At 42.4% G+C, this 20,345-nt stretch overlaps 1 protein-coding gene across 1 annotated transcript in view; it reads right to left on the reverse strand.

Annotated features, from left to right (window-relative positions):
- LOC100555993 (peroxidasin homolog) overlaps window positions 1-5,134 on the reverse strand; it is a 75,219-nt gene extending 70,085 nt beyond the window's left edge. The window contains exon 1 of the mRNA XM_008110203.3: window positions 4,903-5,134. Coding sequence (XP_008108410.1) covers window positions 4,903-5,066 — 164 coding nt within the window. The 5' untranslated portion in view covers window positions 5,067-5,134. The remainder of the gene's footprint in view (window positions 1-4,902) is intronic.
- Window positions 5,135-20,345: the final 15,211 nt, after the last annotated feature.

Genomic DNA, 20,345 nt, shown 5'->3' on the forward strand with positions numbered 1-20,345 from the left:
CGCTGGTTGGAGGTAGAAATGTGCTTCTCCCCCCAACTTCCCACTTTGGTTCTTTCATCGTCCGCTTTCACGGTTTTCTCTCTCGGCTCCAGACTGCCAAGGCAACTTCCTTCCCTTCTGTTTTTCTTAGATTCTCCATTGCAAACAGGCATAAACTACCTTCACTTCAGACTGTACCTCCTTTTGCTTCTCTTGGGTGAAATCACAGCCAAGATGGTGTGGATGGTTTAACATTTTGGAGATCGAATTATTATTGTTGTTGTTGTTTGTTTATACCTCAAAGTGAGCCCCCGGTAGCACAGTGTGTTAAAGCGCTGAGCTGCTGAACTTGCGGACCGAAAGGTCTCAGGTTCAAATCTGGGGAGCGGAGTGAGTGCTCACTGTTAGCCCCAGCTTCTGCCAACCTAGCACTTCGAAAACATGCAAATGTGAGTAGATCAATAGGTAGTGCTCCGGTGGGAAGGTAACTGTGCTCCATGCAGTCATGCCGGCCACATGACCTTGGAGGTGTCTATGGACAATGCCGGCTCTTCGGCTTAGAAATGGAGATGAGCACAAACCCCCAGAGTCATACAGGACTGGACTCAACGTCAGGGGAAACCTTTACTTTTACCTATACCTCAAAGTAGGCAGGCATATTTATGTTTCTCTTACAGGTTGGCAATCAGAATGGTTCCCTTTTTACCCCACTCTTCTGCCCAGTCGACCATACAAAACACAGAGGAAACTAGCTGCGCAAACTCCTTTGCAAAGCTCCTTTGTTTCCTTTTGCAAACAGAAATGGTTCTGATTGAACATATAATTTATATAAACACAAAATTGCTAATATCATTCTACACTATCCTCCTCTCTATGCAAAAAAAAACACACACACACACACACACAGAGGCACAAAGAAAGACAGGAAAAGCTCTGGATGTTCTGAATGATCACCTGTTTTGGCCTCCCACTTTGAATCCCAACTGCCAAGTAGAAAAGCGGTTGTTGCCAGCTCATCTCTGACCATAAGCACTTGGAAAGAAACAGAGGAACTGAGGAAGTGAATCTCATAGGAGCACAGAGCTGGAAGATGCCTTGAAGGAACATCTAAGGTGCCTCTACACTAGACATGGATAAACTTCAGCCCTCCAAGTGTTTTGGACTTTGTGCTGTCGAAGGCTTTCATGGCCGGGATCACAGGGTTGTTGTATGTTTTCCAGGCTGTATGGCCATGTTTTAGAAGTATTATCTCCTGAAGTTCAACAGGGACAAATGCAAGATACTTCACTTTGGCAGAAAAAATGGAAATCAAAGATACAGAATGGGGGATGCCTGGCTTGACAGCAGTGTGTGCGAAAAAGACCTTGGAGTCCTTGTGGACAACAAGTTAAACATGAGCCAACAATGTGATGCGGCAGCTAAAAAAGCCAACGGGATTCTGGCCTGCATCAATAGGGGAATAGCGTCTAGATCCAGGGAAGTCCTGCTCCCCCTCTACTCTGCCTTGGTCAGACCACACCTGGAATACTGTGTCCAATTCTGGGCACCACAGTTGAAGGGAGATGTTGACAAGCTGGAATGTGTCCAGAGGAGGGCGACTAAAATGATTAAGGGTCTGGAGAACAAGCCCTATGAGGAGCGGCTTAAAGAACTAGCCATTTTTAGCCTGCAAAAGAGAAGGCTGAGAGGAGACATGATAGCCATGTACAAATATGTGAGGGGAAGTCATAGGGAGGAGGGAGCAAGCTTGTTTTCTGCTGCCCTGGAGACTAGGACACGGAACAATGGCTTCAAACTACAGGAAAGGAGATTCCACCTGAACATCAGGAAGAACTTCCTCACAGTGAGGGCTGTTCGACAGCGGAACTCTCTCCCCCGGACTGTGGTGGAGGCTCCTTCTTTGGAGGCTTTTAAGCAGAGGCTGGATGGCCATCTGTCAGGGGTGCTTTGAATGCGATTTCCTGCTTCTTAGCAGGGGGTTGGACTGGATGGCCCATGAGGTCTCTTCCAACTCTACTATTCTATGATTCTATGATTCTATGATTCTATGATGTTTCGCCCACATCTATGGCAGGCATCCTCAGAGGTTGTGAGGTATGGAGAACCTTCCTTGCTGAGTTTCTCCATACTTCACAACCTCTGAGGATGCCTGCCATAGAAGTGGGTGAAACATGAGGAGAGAATACTTCTAGAACATGGCCATACAGCCTGGAAAACATACAACAACCCTGTTTTGGACTTCAACTCCTACAATTCCTAACAGCCAGTAGGCTGTTAGGAATTGTGGGAGTTGAAGTCCAAAACACCTGGAGGGCCAAAGTTTGCCCATGCCTGCTCTACACAACAGAATTAATGCAGATTGACACCACTAACGGGAATATTTTGATTGTGTTGGACAGGATGGCTCCTGTGATCCCTTCCAACACTATGACTTTAATTGCCATGGCTCAATACTGTGGAACCCTGGGATTTGTAGTTTGGTGAGGTACTAGCACTCTTTGGCAGAGAAGGCTAAAGACATTGCAAAACTACAGCTCCCATATTTCCATAAAATTAAGCCATGACAGTTCAAGTTGTGTCAAACTGCATTAATTCTACCGTTAAGATGAATCCCTAATGCAACCTCTTTCCATGCAGGAATGCACATCTCTTGAGAGATGCCTGGTTAAAAATCTCCAGTGAAGGACAGTCCATCATCCTCTATTGCTTGTGTATTCTTCTTTCAAACAGCTCTTATGGCCAAGAATTTCTCACTAAAATTTAGGAGAAATCCTCTTGTCTTGTAATTTGAATCTATTCGTTTGTGTTCTATTTTCTGGAGCAGGAGAAAACAAACCCACACCATCTTCAACATCACATCCCTTGATATATTTACAGATGACTATCATGTCACCTCTTCTCTTTTCTGATACCCAGAAAACATACCCAGATCCCTTAGGACTTGGTTTTCAAACCTTTTACCATCTTGGTTGCCCTCATCTGGATACATTCTTGAATTTTCGTGCCCAAGTGAGGTCTTGCCAAAGTTCAACAGAGCGTACTATTATTTTCTCGTTCCAGGTCACATTTATAGATTTTTCAGAAGACTTGGCAACCATCTCACATTTTCTTCTTACTTGGCCCAAGTTTTGATATGAAATCTTTTCTTCATTGTTACATATTGACCACCATACAATCTCAAGGCAGGTGACTCTATAAAAGCTTACTATGAAAATGATTTTCCCCCAAAGAAATTCCCCATAATTTTTAATTACCATCAAGTGAACCTCAACTTACACCAAACCTATGAATGAGAGACCCCAAGATAAACTGCTCTGCTCAGGTCTTGGAAATGCAGACCATGGTTTTCTTGACTACCTTTAATACTGTCTTTCTTTTTTCTTACTGATTTGTACTTTACAAAGCATTATTGCTTTTTCTAGAGAGTCATGCCTTCTTATGATATGTCCAAGTATGTCACTACAGGTTGAGTATTGCATATCTAAAATATATGGGGACAGAAATGTTTTGGATTTCAGATTTTGGAATACCCACATTTGCATACACATGCATAATGAGATTTCTTAGGGATAGGACCCAAGTCTGAATACAAAATGTTTCACGTACACCTTAATATATATACTGAAATTAATTATATGCACAAATATTTGAAATAAGTTTGTGCACAAAACAAAAGTTGTATACATTGAACTATCAAAGAGCAAAGGTTCCACTATCTCAGCCACAATTGTGGAGAATTTGGGGATTTTAAGTATTTCAGATTTTTTTCCCCGAAGTCTGGAGCGACTTGAAAACTGCAAGTCGTTTTTGGTATGAGAGAATTGGTTGTCTGCAAGGACGTTGCCCAGGGGACACCCAGAAATTTTATCATTCTGTGGGAGGCTTCTCTCATGTCCCTGCATGGGAAGCTGGAGCTGACAGACAGGAGCTCACCCCGCTCCTCAGATTTGAACCACCAACCTTTCAGTCAGCAATCCCGCTGCCTGCTCCTATTGTGCCACTGGAACTTCTATTTCAGAATTTTAGATAAGGGATGCTCAACATGTATTTAAAAGGTAAATCAGAATTTTGAATACATTTGTAGTGATGACAGCTCTGCAAGGTTTTATTACCATTTTGTCATTGTTGTCATCATTTCTGTCCTACAGATAAAGGGACTAAAGCTGAGAAACAGACATTTCTAGGCAAAGCTTGAACCCAGGCTTTCTGGATTCAAAGCCTGGCTTTCTCGCTACATAGGCTAATTTGCAGTGGTCCACACTGTTTATTCATTTTGCTTTAGCAAATAGACTTTTGGGAAGCCAGGTTTTGGATGGAGCAACTGTGTGGTTAAAGCGATGGACATGCACAGGTTCAGATCCTATGTCTTTTGTGAATTCTTGGGAGACTCGAGAGTCATAGTTATTTGCACATTGGACAAGGATTCTCCAGGATACTTGGTTTGAATCCTGGTTGGCCTTGGAAACCCAAGTCATATTTACTCATCCTCAGAGAGAGCCAATGGGAAATTTCTAAATAAATCTTGCCAAGAAAACCCTAATATAGGTTTGCCTTAGAATCATCGTAAATCCGAAATGACCTGAAGGTACACAACAACAAACAAGTTTTATGATTTTCAGACTTTGGAATGAATAAACCAGCTGCTTGACAGACCTATAACACAATCTCCACCTACTTCTAAATCTTATTATACCCGACCCTCCTTCCACAGCTATCCAGTTGTGCTTTAATACCTGCAGCTTTAATTTTCTATCCACCAGTGCATCCAAAGAAGTAGACTGAAATCCATAAAAGCTCATGCTGAAATCACTCTTAAAGGTTTTGCTAGATCCCTCCTCCTGTTCTGTTTTCGGTTTTTTATGTTGCAACAGGCTTACACACAGATATTTCTTGGCAGAAATCCCAACGAAAGCTGCTACTTACAGGACATTGGTCTGTGGTGGGACCTCAGGAATGGTTTCCAGCCTCAGATGCATGCATCTTACTGTGGTCCTGAAACACAAGCAGCGGCTGGGACAAGAGGCGGCCAAGGCAGGTAAGAGGAGCAGAAGGCAGATGCTTGGAAGGCCTGTGTCTTGTCCCAGCATGGTGTTTGCAGGAATGTGAAGTCCCCCAGATTCGGAGCTGCAAAGAGGCAGACAAAAATTCCCCAGCCTGGAGGGCTGGCGAGGAGGAGGAGGAGGAGGAGGAGGAGGAGGAGGAGGAGGAGGAGGAGGAGGAGGAGGAGGAGGAGGACACACACAGACATGTGTTTCCAATTAAGTTAAGGCAGTTTGACAGGCCAACTCCCACCCTCCCGGCTTACGATGCACATACTAAGTCCGTCCGAGAATCACACTGCGACCCTGGTTGGGCTCAGTTATACGCAGCAGATTTTTTGGAAAGTTAATTCTGTCCTTGGCTCCCTGCCTGATTGGGAAAGGGGGGTGCTTCTTTCTCCCTTGATGGCAAAGGGGAGGATTTGAAAACCCCAGAGGATGGCAAAATCTGCCTGGAGACCCAAGGACTGTTTGGGGAGAGGGTGGATGATGGGACAGCAAAGCCAAAGTTGCCCATGGCATGTACATGCCTTCAAGCCATAGAATCCTAGAGTTGGAAGAGTTGTACACACATCTAGTCCAACCCCTTGCCAGGCAGGAACACACAATCAAAACACTCCTGACAGATGGTCACCCAGCCCCTGCTTAAAAATCTCCAGACTGTTCCAGGCTCCCAGGCAGCAGCATATTGCACTGCCAAAAAGGTCTTTCTGACATGAAGATCTCTTAATGTTTAGGTGTAACTTTTTTCCTTGTAATCTGAATCCATCATTCCATATCCTACCCTCTTTCCCCGAAAGTAAGACATCCCCTGGTGATGGCGCAGTGTGTTAAAGCACTGAGGTGCTGAACTTGCAGACTGAAAGGTCCCAGGTTCAAATCCCAGGAGCGGAGTGAGCGCCTGCTGTTGCTCCAGCTTCTGCCAACCTAGCAGTTCGAACACATGCAAATGTGAGTAGATAAATAGGTAATGCTCCGGCGGGAAGGTAACGGCGCTGCATGCAGTCATGCCAGCCACATGACCTTGGAGGTGTCTATGGACAACGCCGGCTCTTCGGCTTAGAAATGGAGATGAGCACCAACCCCCAGAGTCGGACACGACTGGACTTAACATCAGGAAAACTTTTACCTTTACCTTTTTAAGACATCCCCTGAAAATAAGACCTAGTAGAGGTTTTGCTGAATTGTTAAATATAAGGCCTCCCCCGAAAGTAAGGCCTAGCAAAGTTTTTGTTTGGAAGCATGCCCACCGAACAGAACACCAGAACCTGCAGGATCAGTAAATGTACATAACATAGATTGTTGTACATGGAAATAATGGCAGTAACAATAAATTCTTGATAGGATTCACAGTTTGTCTGGTTATGCTGGTTTGTGATGGCAACTACTGTACTGTATATAATAAATGTTCTCTCTCCCCCCCCCCCCCAACAATACATGTGAATTCTTCTTCATGGAAAAATAAGACATCACCTGAAAATAAGACCTAGTGCATCTTTGGGAGCAAAAATTAATATAAGACACTGTCTCATTTTCGGGGAAACACGGTAGTTCCCAAACAGCACAAAACAAGCTGTCCTCCTCCTCAATGCTGATTTATGGCAACCTCATGAATTTTATAGGATATTCTTTGAAAGTGTTATTTGTCATTTTCTTCCTCTGACGTATGTATAGCTCATAACACCTGGTATCCATTGGTTGCCTCCCATCCATAAACTAACCAGAGCTGATCTTGCTTAGCTTCCAAGATCAGACAGGAACTGATGCCTTTAGGGTACTCTAGTATAGACATGCATTGCCTTTCTCCTTGTCTATAGTCTAACACTTCTGTCAGACCTTTGTCAGACTACTGTTAAAACCTGTCAAACCAATTTACCTGTCTGGAATAAGTAGATGGAGCAATGTATAACCATATGTAGATTTGAACCTCCTCCTGGAGACCCCAGTGGAGTAGTGGGTTAAAGCCTTGTGACTTGAAGGTTTGGTTGCTGACCCGAAAGCTGCCAGGTTTGAATCCCACCTGGGGAGAGCGCGGATGAGCTCCCTCTATCAGCTCCATGCGGGGACATGAGAGAAGCCTCCCACAAGGATGGTAAAACATCAAAACATCCGGGCGTCCCCTTGGCAATGTCCTTGCAGACAGCCAATTCTCTCACTCCAGAAGCAACTTGCAGTTTCTCAAGTCGCTCCTGACAAAAAAAAAAAACCCAAACAAACAAACAAACAAACAAAAAAAACAGTCCTCCTGTGTGATGTAGTGGTGATCTTGGAAGGGTCAAACTTATGCAGAAAAAGGCAAAGGCTCTCTGTAAAAATGTTGCTGGAAAAACTCCATGCCTTTGGATTCATATAAGTTGAAAATACTTGAAGACACACATTAACAAATAAATTTATATTCCATTCCCAACCTGCTTTATGGTGATGTAATATCCTAACTAGAACTGGCATAGTATCGTGGCTTGAGTGTTACACATAGTACTACCGTGTTTCTCCGAAAATAAGACAGTGTCTTATATTAATTTTTGCTCCCAAAGATGCTCTAGGTCTTATTTTCAGGGGATGTCTTATATTTCCATGAAGAAGAATTCACATTTATTGTTGAACGAAAAAAATGAACATTTATTATATACTGTACAGTAGTTGTCATCATAAACGAGCATAACCAGACAAACTGTGAATCCTATCAAGAATTTCTTGTTACTACCAATATTTCCATGTACAACACTTTATGGTACGTACATTTACTGATCCTGCATGCTCTGGTATATGTTCAGCGGGTATGCTTCCAAACAAAAACTTTGCTAGGTCTTACTTTCGGGAGAGGCCTTATATTTAGCAATTCAGCAAAACCTCTATTAGGTCTTATTTTCTGGGGATGTCTTATTTTAGGGGAAACAGGGTAAGAGACCAGAGGTTATATTTCTCTGCAGCCGAAGAAGCCCACTGTGTGACCTTGGAGAAGTCATGCTTCCTCAGTTTTAGGATGCATCTACACCAGTGGTTCCCAACTTTTTTTTTTAACCAGGGACCATCTTAGAGTGCTAGAACAGGTTACCATAGCAACAGGGGCGGAGCCAACCGCCGCCTGGAAAGGAGAAGGGGGAATATTTTAAAACCCAGCAGTTGGTGATTTCCTAGTCACAGAGAAGGATCTGATTCTTGTGTGGAGAATCAGGCTGGCTTAAATAGAGAGATTTGAGTCAGATTTAGGTTAGACCAGACTAGGCAAGTTAGGTGATTTGTCTAGGGTCTTTTATAGAGCCTGTGGATTAGGGAGAATTAATCCCAGGGGATCCAGTAGGATCAGGGTTTAGTGTAACTTAAAGGAAGAAGTATTTTGAAAGTTTAACCGCCTCATAACCGTTTGTAACCATTAAGCGAAATGCCTTTAATAAGTTATCTGAAACCATCAAGCTCTGTACCTGCAATAAACTTGTTTTGATTTTATTCTAATCAAGCCTCTGTCATACTCTCATATTAAATTAAGTAACATCAACACCTGAAGTGGAACAAATAGAGAAAGCTTATAAGAACCAGTACCATCTGCCTGACGTCTCCATTGGTGGCAGCGAAGAAGATAATCAAACAAATCATTAATTAACACCATCTCTCACAAAACATCTTTATTCATTGGTGGTATCTGTGTGTGTGTGTGTGTGTGTGTGTGTGCGTGTGTGGGATCAAAAGGGTTCCATCTCTGACACACATTCCTGTCAGACACCTCACCTCTGTACAATATTGGTGGCAAAGCTGGTGGGATTCTAAAAAGGGATTCCATCCTCTGCCACATCAAGTCCCTACAAGGTCTTTTCCAACTCTATGATTCTATGACCAGGGACCACGTTAACCAAGGATCAATTTGACCCAAGGACCACTCTTCAACATTAGTACCAAAAGGTTTATGAAAAGGGTTTTTGGTCAACTTTAGATTCAGTTTGGTTATTTGGGGTTCTGATTCAGAAAATTGCATTGGATAGACCACATCAGCTTCAGTTTCTGATACAGAACATATGCCATCCATTAGTCGCCATCTAACCACCCACAAAAACCCATATTTAATAGTCTAGAGCTGATGTGATCTATCCAATGTAATCTTCTGAATCAGCACCCCAAATAACCCCAGGAACAGGCCTAAAAATAAATACACCAAGGTGCCCCTGCTTCCAGGAGTCACATGGAACGGCTCCGCTCAGGGGGAGGGAGGAGGAGGAGGAGAAGCAGCAGTCAGGAGGCTTGTTGTCATGCTTTTCATTGGTTGTCAGCCTCTCCCCTCCTGACATAGGTTATCTCGGAGGTCACTCATTTGGTGTTTGTTGTTGTGTCATGGCAATTAAAGTGCTGCCAAAGGGCATTCATTCTACACTGTAAATGCACCCTTAGCCCCATTTAAACCAACAATTCCATGCTGGCTCCTTTTGGAGGAGATCAGAAATCCACTGTATCCTTCCTTAAACAAAGTTGAGTATGTGATGAGTCTTTCTCTTGGCTTTTTCGTCCAATTGCTCTCCCCTATTTCCTTTCTCCATTCTCCTCAGAATGCAGTGACCCAAACCAGACAAATTATTCCTGCGAAGGCCCAACCGATGCCAAGTAGAGCAGCAGCCGTCATGAGTTTTGGGGATTATTCACACTTGGGCAAACATTGGGCATTAATGAACATTAATTGTTGGAGCATAAAGGAACCTCACTGGGCTCATGGCAAAGGCTGGGCATATTTCTCAGGAATATTTTACAGTCTGGTTCTGGTTGGGCATCTCTTATCTAGGAATGCTTGGGACCAGAAGTGTTTGAGGTTTGGGATTTGGGAACACTTACCTATCCATCATGACAAAGCTTGGAGATGGGACCCATTTCTAGGATCAATTTTTATTTATGTTTTATACACACCTTGTATGCAGAGCCGGAAATTACTTCTATATACAACATTTTTAATAGTTTTGTGTGTGAAACAACATTTTTGGGCACTGAACCATCAGAAGCAAAAGTGTCACTATCTCAACCATGCAGACAATTTCAGGATTTAGATAATTTCAGATTTCATAATTCCAAAAAAGGGATGCTCAACCTGAATAGCAACTGACTGTTATTCATATAGTATCGCCAATATACCCTTTATGTTTTAAACAAGCCAAAAGAAAGCTCTGGGGAAATTAGGGGCATACATATACTGTAGAAATAATGCAGTTTGGTATCATTTTAACTGTCACGTCTCAATGTGAGTGAATCATGGGGGTTGTAGTGTTATAAGGACTTTAGCCTTCTCTGGCAAAGAGTTCTGGTGCCTCACCAAACTACAAATTCCAGGATTCTACAGCATTCAGCCATGGCAGTTAAACTGGTATCAAACTGTATTAATTCTACAATGCAGCTGCATAAGAATATGCCATAAGATAATCAGTTGAAGGCAATTCGGCACAGACATAGTTGCCTACTTTTGAACTGGATGGGGATCAATATTTCTTTTGTCAATAGCAAAATTCTTAATGATTCTTAATCTTAATTTTAAATGCTCTATCGCAGTGATTCCTAAAACCTGACCTTGCAGCTGTTTTGGACTTCAGCTCCTAAAAGTCCCAGCTATTTTGTCCAACAGTCAGGAAATCTGGGAGCGAAAGTCCAAAACATCTGGAAGACCAAGGTTTTGGAGACACTGCTCTATGATATATAGTGGCTTGGTTGGACCTCTCCTGGGATAATGTGTATTCTGCTCACCAAAGGTCAAGAAGGATGTTGACAAGGTGGAACATGTCCAGAGACAGGCGACCAAAATGGTTAAAGATCTGGAAACTAAACCTTATTGGGAATTTCTTGAAGAGCTGGATATGTTTAGCTTGGAGAAGAGGAGATAGAGCAGTAATCTGAAGGGATGTTATGTAGAAGATTGAATGTTTTTGGCTGCCGCACAGATTAGAGCATGATTCAAATCTCCAAAGGGACATTCCACCAAAGCACAATGAAGGACATGCTGACAGTCAAGGCTGTTTGACAGTGGAATGGATTGTGTTGGGTTGTAGTGGTGGCTGAACTCTTCTTCTTTGGAAGTCTTTAAACAGAAGTTGGGGGTCAACTTTGGGGAATATTTTAATTGTGTATTCCTGAATGGCAAGCAGTTGGCCCTTTCAGTTCCTTCAAATTTTACTATTCTCTGATTCCATGTCTTTTGAACCTGAACCTGAACCTGATCAATGGGTTGAACTTAAAGGAAGACAATTTGTAGGTTGGTTCAACAATTTTAAAAAGAGATTCAAAAAGTTTTGTTTTTTGAGGGTACTACAACCCGTAAAATTCCAGAGCCAGCATGTCCATGACACTTCTAAGCTTTCAGCAAAGGTGTGGAGTGCATCCACACTGTTAAATAATGCAGCTTTAACTGCTATTGTTCAATATTATGGAATATTGCTCAATGTCATGAAATACAGGGCTGTAGTTTTGCAAGGTCTTTAGCCTTTTCTGCCAAAGAGTGTTAGTGTTTCACCAACAACACCTTCCATGACTCATCACAATTAAAGCCATCACAATTAAAGTGATGTTAAACTGCATTCATTCCACAGTGCACATGAACCTTAAGAAGGTCCCAAACTTCATCATTTTGGGGATTATTTTTAGAACCTGATCCATATTTTTCCATCCCCATTTCATAGAATCATAGAATAGTAGAGTTGGAAGAGACCTCATGGGCCATCCAGTCCAACCCCCTGCCAAGAGGCAGGAAATCACATTCAAAGCACCCCCGACAGATGGCCATCCAGCCTCTGCTTAAAAGCCTCCAAGGAAGGAGCCTCCACCACAGCCCCGGGGAGAGAGTTCCACTGTCGAACAGCTCTCACAGTGAGGAAGTTCTTCCTGATGTTCAGGTGGAATCTCCTTTCCTGTAGTTTGAAGCCATTGTTCCGTGTCCTAGTCTGCAGGGCAGCAGAAAACAAGCTTGCTCCCTCCTCCCTATGGCTTCCCTTCACGTATTTGTACATAGCTATCATGTCTCCTCTCAGCCTTCTCTTCTGCAGGCTAAACATGCCCAGCTCTTTAAGCCGCTCCTCATAGGGCTTGTTCTCCAGACCCTTAATCATTTTAGTCGCCCTCCTCTGGACGCTTTCCAGCTTGTCAACATCTCCCTTCAACTGTGGTGCCCAGAATTGGACACAGTATTCCAGGTGTGGTCTGACCAAGGCAGAATAGAGGGGGAGCAGGACTTCCCTGGATCTAGACGCTATTCCCCTATTGATGCAGGCCAGAATCCCGTTGGCTTTTTTAGCTGCTGCATCACATTGTTGGCTCATGTTTAACTTGTTGTCCACGAGGACTCCAAGGTCTTTTTCGCACACACTGCTGTCAAGCCAGGCGTCCCCCATTCTGTATCTTTGATTTCCATTTTTTCTGCCGAAATGAAGTATCTTGCATTTGTCCCTGTTGAACTTCATTTTGTTAGTTTCGGCCCATCTCTCTAGTCTGTCAAGATCGTTTTGAATTCTGCTCCTGTCTTCTGGAGTGTTAGCTATCCCTCCCAGTTTTGTGTCATCTGCAAACTTGATGATCGTGCCTTCTAACCCTTCGTCTAAGTCGTTAATAAAGATGTTGAACAGAACCGGGCCCAGGACGGAGCCCTGCGGCACTCCACTTGTCACTTCTTTCCATGATGAAGATGACGCATTAGTGAGCACCCTTTGGGTTCGTTCGCTTAGCCAATTGCAGATCTACCTAACCGTAGTTTTGTCTAGCCCACATTTTACTAGTTTATTTGCCAGAAGGTCGTGGGGGACTTTGTCGAAGGCCTTACTGAAATCCAGGTAGGCTACATCCACAGCATTCCCTGTATCGACCCAACTCGTAACTCTATCGAAAAAAGAGATCATAGATGAAATTGCAAAATGCCTGAACTGCCAGAGAAGCCCCCCAAAAGGCTGAAATGAACCAATAAATAAATAAATCTCCAATCCTCTGGAATGCTTTTCAGTGCTCCTTTAGCCACATGATGTAGCCAGGGAGGCTAATTTGGAACAGATCTGGAGAAAATGATTTAAGCCTCTGACAGATGGCCGCATAATTAGTTTGGTTTTCCCCGGATTCATTATATAAAACAGACTAATGTTTGGATCTGTTTGCATTTTGAAAGTGAGCAACATTACAATACTTAGTAGGGGTCTGGTTTTGGTTGAAAGTCAAATACATCATTGAAAATTAGCTGCAATCTCCTGAGGTCAGAAAGGTTTATGTCCCTTTGGTTTCCCGAAAGCAGAAGGGAGTCCCACAGCTAGAGAAAAAATACGAAACGGGGTTCAATAATATTTCCACTGGATGAATCAGCTGATGGATTTGTTCATGTTCAAGAACTGACTCATCACGCTCTTTGGGATTATGGAAGGGATCTTTCCCGGCCAACGCTACAGAAACTAAACACTAGGAAGTGTGTGGTGGTGTGTGGTTTGGCTCACTCACTTGAGTGATACAGCACAGTTGCATACTCTGACATTTCACATTTCACGGGTGAAAGCCAGGACACAACATCCGAATGCGGTCAAGATGTATGTATGTATGTATGTACGTGTGTGTGTGTGTGTGTGTGTGTGTGTGTGTGTGTGTGTGTGTGTATGTATGTATATATATATATATATATATATATATATATATATATATATATATATATATATATCGCCTTTCTCAACCTTGGAGGGGACTCAAAGCAGCCTTACAACAGGCAGCAATTTGATATATATATCAAATAAACAATTACAATTAAAACCAATAATTAAAACATGAATAATTAAAACCTCAATTAAAACCTCAATTAAAATCACACCATCCAAAATATAATGACGGGCCATCCCATATGTCAACACATTGTTTCATAGTTACATACTGCACTGTTCCAATTGCTTGTCAAAAACTTGGTCCCAAAGCCATGTCTCGAGTTTTTTCCTGAAGGTCAGGAGAGAAGAGGCTGATCTGATCTCACTGGGGAGGGAGATCCATAGTCGAGGGGCCAGCATTGAGAAGGCCCTGTCTCTTGTCCCCACAAATCGTGCTTGCGAAGGAGGTGGGACAGAGAGCAGGGCCTCCCCAGACAATCTTAATCTCCAAGGTGGTTCATAAAGGGAAATACATTTGGACAGGTAAGCTGGGCCAGAAATGTTTAGGGTTTTATAGGCTAAAGCACTGGTTCTCAACCTGGAGTCCCCAGATGTTTTTGGCCTACAACTCCGAGAAATCCCAGCCAGTTTACCAGCTGTTGAAGGGCAAAAGTTGAAGGGCAAAAGAATCTGGGGACCCCATGTTGAGAACCACTGGGCTAAAGCCAGCACTTTGAATTGATGGCAAAGTTATGAATGAGGGAAGTATATTTGAACTAGGAGAGGCTGCAGCAATTTGCTTTTGCCTGAGGCTACTGCTGCTGCTCAATCACATAGTCGTTTCCAACTCTTCGTGCCCTCATGGACCAGTCCACGCCAGAGCTCCCTGTCGGCCGTCGCCTCCCCAGTTCCTTCAAGGTCAAGCCAGTCACTTCAAGGATACCATCCATCCATCTTGCTCTTGGTCGGCCCCTCTTCCTTTTTCCTTCCATTTCCCCCAGCATCGTGATCTTTTCCAAGCTTTCCTGTCTCCTCATGATGTGGCCAAAATACTTCATCTTTGCCTCTAGTATCCTTCCCTCCAGTGAGCAGCCGGGCATTATTTCCTGGAGGATGGACTGGTTGGATCTTCTTGCGGTCCAAGGCACTCTCAGGATTTCCCTCCAGCACCAGAGTTCAAAAGCATCTCTATCTTCCTTCACTCAGCCTTCCTTATTGTCCAGCTCTCGCATCCATAGGTTACTATGGGGAATACCATTGCTATAACTATAGGGACCTTCATTGCCAGTGTGATGTCTCTGCTCTTCACTATTTTATCAAGGTTGGCCATTGCTCTCCTCCCAAGGAGTAAAAGTCTTCTGATTTCCTGGCTGCAGTCTGCATCTGCAGTGATCTTTGCACTTAGAAATATAAAGTCTGTCACTGCCTCCACATTTTCTCCTTCTATTTTCCAGTTTTCAATAGGTGTAGTTGCCATGATCTTGGTTTTCTTGATGTTTAACTGCAACCCAGCTTTTGCACTTTCTTCTTCCACCTTGGTGATAAGGCTCTTCAGCTCTTCCTCACTTTCGGCTATCAGAGTGGTATCATCTGCATATCTAAGGTTGTTAATGTTCCTTCCAGCAATTTTAACTCCAGCTTTGGATTCATCAAGCCCCGCATGTCGCATGATGTGTTCTGTGTACAAGTTAAATAGGGAGGGTGAAAGTATACAGCCCTGCTGCACTCCTTTCCCAATCTTGAACCAGTCTGTTGTTCTGTGATCTGTTCTGACTGTGGCCACTTGGTCTTTATACAGATTTCTCAGGAGACAGACAAGGTGACTTGGTATCCCCATACCACCAAGAACATGCCATAGTTTATTATGATCCACACAGTCGAAGGCTTTAGAATAGTCAATAATGCAGAAGTAGATGTTTTTCTGAAACTCCCTGGCTTCCTCCATTATCCATCCTGAGGCTACAGGGAAGGCCAATATTCCATCTCTCTTGCCCTTTCCCCTCTACTGAGTTAATTGATAATTAATGCAGTTTGAAACCACTTTCACCGCTACAGCTCAAGTCTATGGAATTGTGGGAGTTGTTGTTTGGTGAGACATCAGCACTGTTTGCCAGAGCAGGCTAGAGACCCTGTAAAACCACAATCACACATTTACATTATGTTATCAAGAAACTCACTCTCCTCATAATTAAATACAAATGGACAGATGAATTAAAAATGAATTTATTTTATTTTTTTAGTTTTAATCAACTTTACAATATCAAAATACCACTTTTTCTCAATTCCATAAAAGTCCAGCCAGCTATATCTCCCTTGTTTATAAAATCCACCTTTATGAAATTGTATAAATTTTATCAAGTGAAATCGATTTTTGAATCAATCCTGGAACTGCAAACATGTAAAACTATCTCATCCCTTGGGACAGAAAATGGGCTAAAGCTGGCTAATATATGCTAGTCCAATTGTGTTTTAGTCTAGTTGTGTTTTAATTTGGCCTTTGGAATAGTGAAACACACTGGCCTTTGGGTTGTTGTATGTCTTTCGGGCTGTGTGGCCATGTTCCAGAAGTATTCTCTCCTGATGTTTCACCCACATCTATGGCAGGCATCCTCAGAGGTTGTGAGGCATGGATAAACTAGGCAAGGAATACCCCCCCCCCCCCCAATAGTATTAGCAGATAGCTGAAATTACTCAACAATAGGAGTTAAAGTGGTATCAATCTGCATTACCTTGACATTGCAGATGCACCCTAAGAGCAACCTCAATTTACACTCTGAACACAGTTTGCAGCAATTGCTGTAAACTGAGGATGAAAATGCATTATTTGTCCCATTGTAGTGTGTTTTCCAACTACAGTTGTGTTTGTGCCAGTTTGGGGCATGGCGAAAGAGAATGAATGCAGTTTGACACTACTTTAGCTGCTGTGACTCAATGCTATGGAATCTTGGAAATTGTCATTTTACAAAAACAATGTCAGAATGCTTTTCTGTGAAGTTTTAGGGCCTATAGTGCAACTCTATGATCAGCCTATGCAAGAAGTTGACCATGGAGCTGTGCTGGAGGACTTAACAATTCTTAGGGAAACTATATTAATTAAATCAGTGAATAATGAATCCTACAATGGGGTTAGCTGCAGACTCTGCTTACCTTCTGTATTATATGTATTATTATTCTATTGCAGAAAAAAGCAATCCAGAGACCTGCATCACTAACCATTTTTATTTTGCTCATTGCTCTTTATTTTGTTAGATTGCAGTCTACGTTGTAAGAACATAAAACTATTTTTCTGCTGACCATTTTTGGACTTCAACTTACATGCTAGTGGGGGATTCTAGGAAGTGGAGTCCAAAGAAGTGCATTTATCTTGGTTCCTTATTGCTCTCAATTATCCAATGTTTCACAAATGAAAACTGGGACACGTATGTCCAAGAAGCATTAGAATGTGGTCAAGGGAACAAACAGTATTAGAGGAAGAACAGGCAAGCCAAGAGAGGCTGCATGTCCTGTTTTGTCTTTCAAGAACAGCCTTAAAACAGTGTGGTAAGTAAATGAAAACTGCTTTACTTCAGCAAAACATAAAGAACAGTCCACTCAGTGGTATAATGGAAAGGAAGGCAAGGAAGTCTTAGGGCAAACACAGTTCTTAAGTCTCTGATAAATTCCCAAATCAAGTAGCAGTCTTACTTCAGACAAAGAAACAGTAATAAATCCTTAGAAGCACTTTCCCAGATGCAGACTTGAAGCAGGCATAAGGGGAGTGAAGGCTTAGGCATTAGAGTCAGTTTGTTACCAGCAAAAACTGACTGCACCTGCCTCTGATTTATAGCCCTGAATTCCCCCACAGCTTCTAGGGTGGTTCCCAATTACTCGGCTGCATTTCTAGCAGCTATTCTAGCTGAATGATGTCTCTGCTTCCTTTCACCTTTCCTGAAATGTAGGTACTTGCAAAATCTCCACCTCAGATTCCGACAGCCCCTCTGATTCAGGAACACTTTCCTACTCCCCTTCCTCTTCTGAAGAAGAGGAATCCCTAACTCTGCAGCAGTTTGCTTTTGCCCAAATCTTTTGGGAAGGGCAAGTTTATGCTTTCGCCCTTCTACTAAGATACTTGAGTATGAATTAATTTTTCACTCAGGACTCATGTTTACAGCTGTGAAAGCAAGCTGATCACCAAGGGGAAGAAGAGAGAAAATAGGACATTTTAAAAGAAGCTGAAAAAGTGAGACAAAGGAGGGTTAATCAGGACTGTCATATGTTATCCTCCCCTTTGGGGGCAGAAGTATATGAAAGGGGGGATTTGGAAGGGGGAATCAGAAATGTAGTTTCAGAGGGAACAAGGGCAGGAGCCTTTTCTCTGAGAAGGATAGAGAATAGAGATCACTCACATTGATCCCTTGATCCTGTTTAAAAGGAAAAGCTACATGTGCAGTGGTGATTTCCCCCCTTCTCTTCTGCCTGTCACTGTAGATCTTGGAGTGCATAGTTCCATGTTCCAATTCTCAAACAATCTGCTGTTTGTTTTGCTTGGCCCTGATTCAAAACCCAAGGACAAGCTTTGCTGGAAGTCATCCCTTTTTTTTTGAGAATTCCTATTAAAGTTGGGGAAAGGGCACCTTCTAGTGGTTGAAAGAGAGCTTACAACTTTCTTGTAATTTACTCTGAAAAGCATCAAGTCCTGGGAACTGAAATGGTGGCATTTAAGTACAGTAGAGTCTCACTTATCCAAGCCTCACTTATCCAAGCCTCTGGATTATCCAAGCCATTTTTGTAGTCAATGTTTTCAATATATCGTGATATTTTGGTGCTAAATACGTAAATACAGTAATGACAACATAACATTACTGCGTATTGAACTACTTTTTCTATCAAATTTGTTGTATAACATGAAGTTTTGGTGCTTAATTTGTAAAATCATAACCTAATTTGATGTTTAATAGGCTTTTCCTTAATCCCTCCTTATTATCCAAGATATTCGCTTATCCAAGCTTCTGCCTGCCCGTTTAGCTTGGATAAGTGAGACTCTATTGTACTTGCAATGTCTTTTTAAAGGCCCTCTCCAGATTCAGAAAAAACAATGTTTCTTCATAAGACAGGAGGGGAAATGTCAGACGTAATGGCTTCTGTGTGATCAAAAGCACACTGCTCATAGATGGCTTTGCTGAAAGTATAGAGAGGATTTGAATTTCTAGGTTTGAAAAAAAGATTTTTATTATGTCAAAAAAGTGCATTGTGAGATCTGCTGTTATTTAAAAGGTCTGTTGCTATTCCTGGAGACTACATTGCTGAAAAAGAGCAATTCAAATAGGTATGGAGAAACATCTCTTTGGGGAGGTTCTACCCCAATTTTACAGCCATCCTGGTGGGCACTGCATATCAAAAAAGAAATCTCTTTACTTATAATTTGAACCCATTAGTGTATGTTGCAATCCCTGGAGCAAAAGAAAGAAAGCTCAGTCCGTCTTTTATATAACCTTCCTTCAGATATTTACAGATGGTGCCTGGAAATCACCATCACCATGAAGGCATAACCTAGAGTTGGATTTATGGTCCTTACTTATACATAATTGTGGAACAACAGTAGGCCCTCCACTTTCATGGACATTAAAGGCACAGGACCACTGCAAAATTGGAAGAAATGAGACCAAAAAACACATTCATTTATCTTTTACCAGAGATAACGCCTCTCTAGGACATCACATCAGAGTCACACTGGAAGACCTAGTATTTCTTAGAGGAATCATATCAGTCAAATCCATAAAAGTTAAAACTGCAAACGAGAGGGTTGGTTGTATCACCATGAAGTGCTTCAAGCCTATTTTACTAGACAGCAGCTACTGCAAGCAATGGAGGTCTGTTCTCCAATCAACTGGGGTACCATACTGGTATATTGATTGGGATGCATTTTTCTTCCACCAGTGATATTTGTTGTGAATTAGAATCATATTTTAGATTGTCATGCTGGGGATATATGGAAACATCAGAATCCCGTTTGACAGGAAAATCAACCTTTATCACTCACTGGGGCAGCTGCCCAGTGAAGCAGGATGGAGCAGGGCTATTACACCAAAACACTTGATATACGTAAGTAGCTGAATTAGGATCCCGCCTGGTTATCATATCACCTCTCCACCTTCCCACCTCCAAGTTAAACATATCCAGTTCCCTAAGCAATTCCTCACAGTACAATTCCTACCTTGGCACATCTTAGTTGTCCTCCTCCAGATATATCCTTAGTAAACTGTGGTGCCCCAAACTGGACATAGTAGTGAGCCATCCGTATCCACAGATTCAACTATTCATGGCTTTAAAATATATTGCTAACATACCCAAAGCAAACCTCGATTTTGCCATTTTATATAAGGGACACTATTTTACTACACCATTGTACATGACACTTGAACATTCACGGATTTTGGCAGTCATGGGAGAGGTTCCTGGAACCAAACTCCAACAGACACCATGTGTCTTTATGATGGTGATAGAATCATAGAATAGAATTGGAAGAGACCACATGGGCCATCTAGTCCAACCCCCTGCCATACAGGAAAAACACAGATTCTTCCTCTCCTACTCCCTTTATTGGTATCTCTTTCCCCCAGTTTGAATCCATTAATACAACAACACATTTTTCTATGTCAATGTATGTAATGGGAGTTGAGCATCCATGGATTTTAGCATCCACAGAAGGTCATGGAATCAGACCACATCTTCTTCACTAAAGAAGAATAGAAAAGTACTATCTGAACACTGTTAATTCTGTTGA

The sequence above is a fragment of the Anolis carolinensis genome, chromosome 4, assembly GCF_035594765.1.
Source record: "Anolis carolinensis isolate JA03-04 chromosome 4, rAnoCar3.1.pri, whole genome shotgun sequence".
NCBI lineage: Eukaryota > Metazoa > Chordata > Lepidosauria > Squamata > Dactyloidae > Anolis > Anolis carolinensis.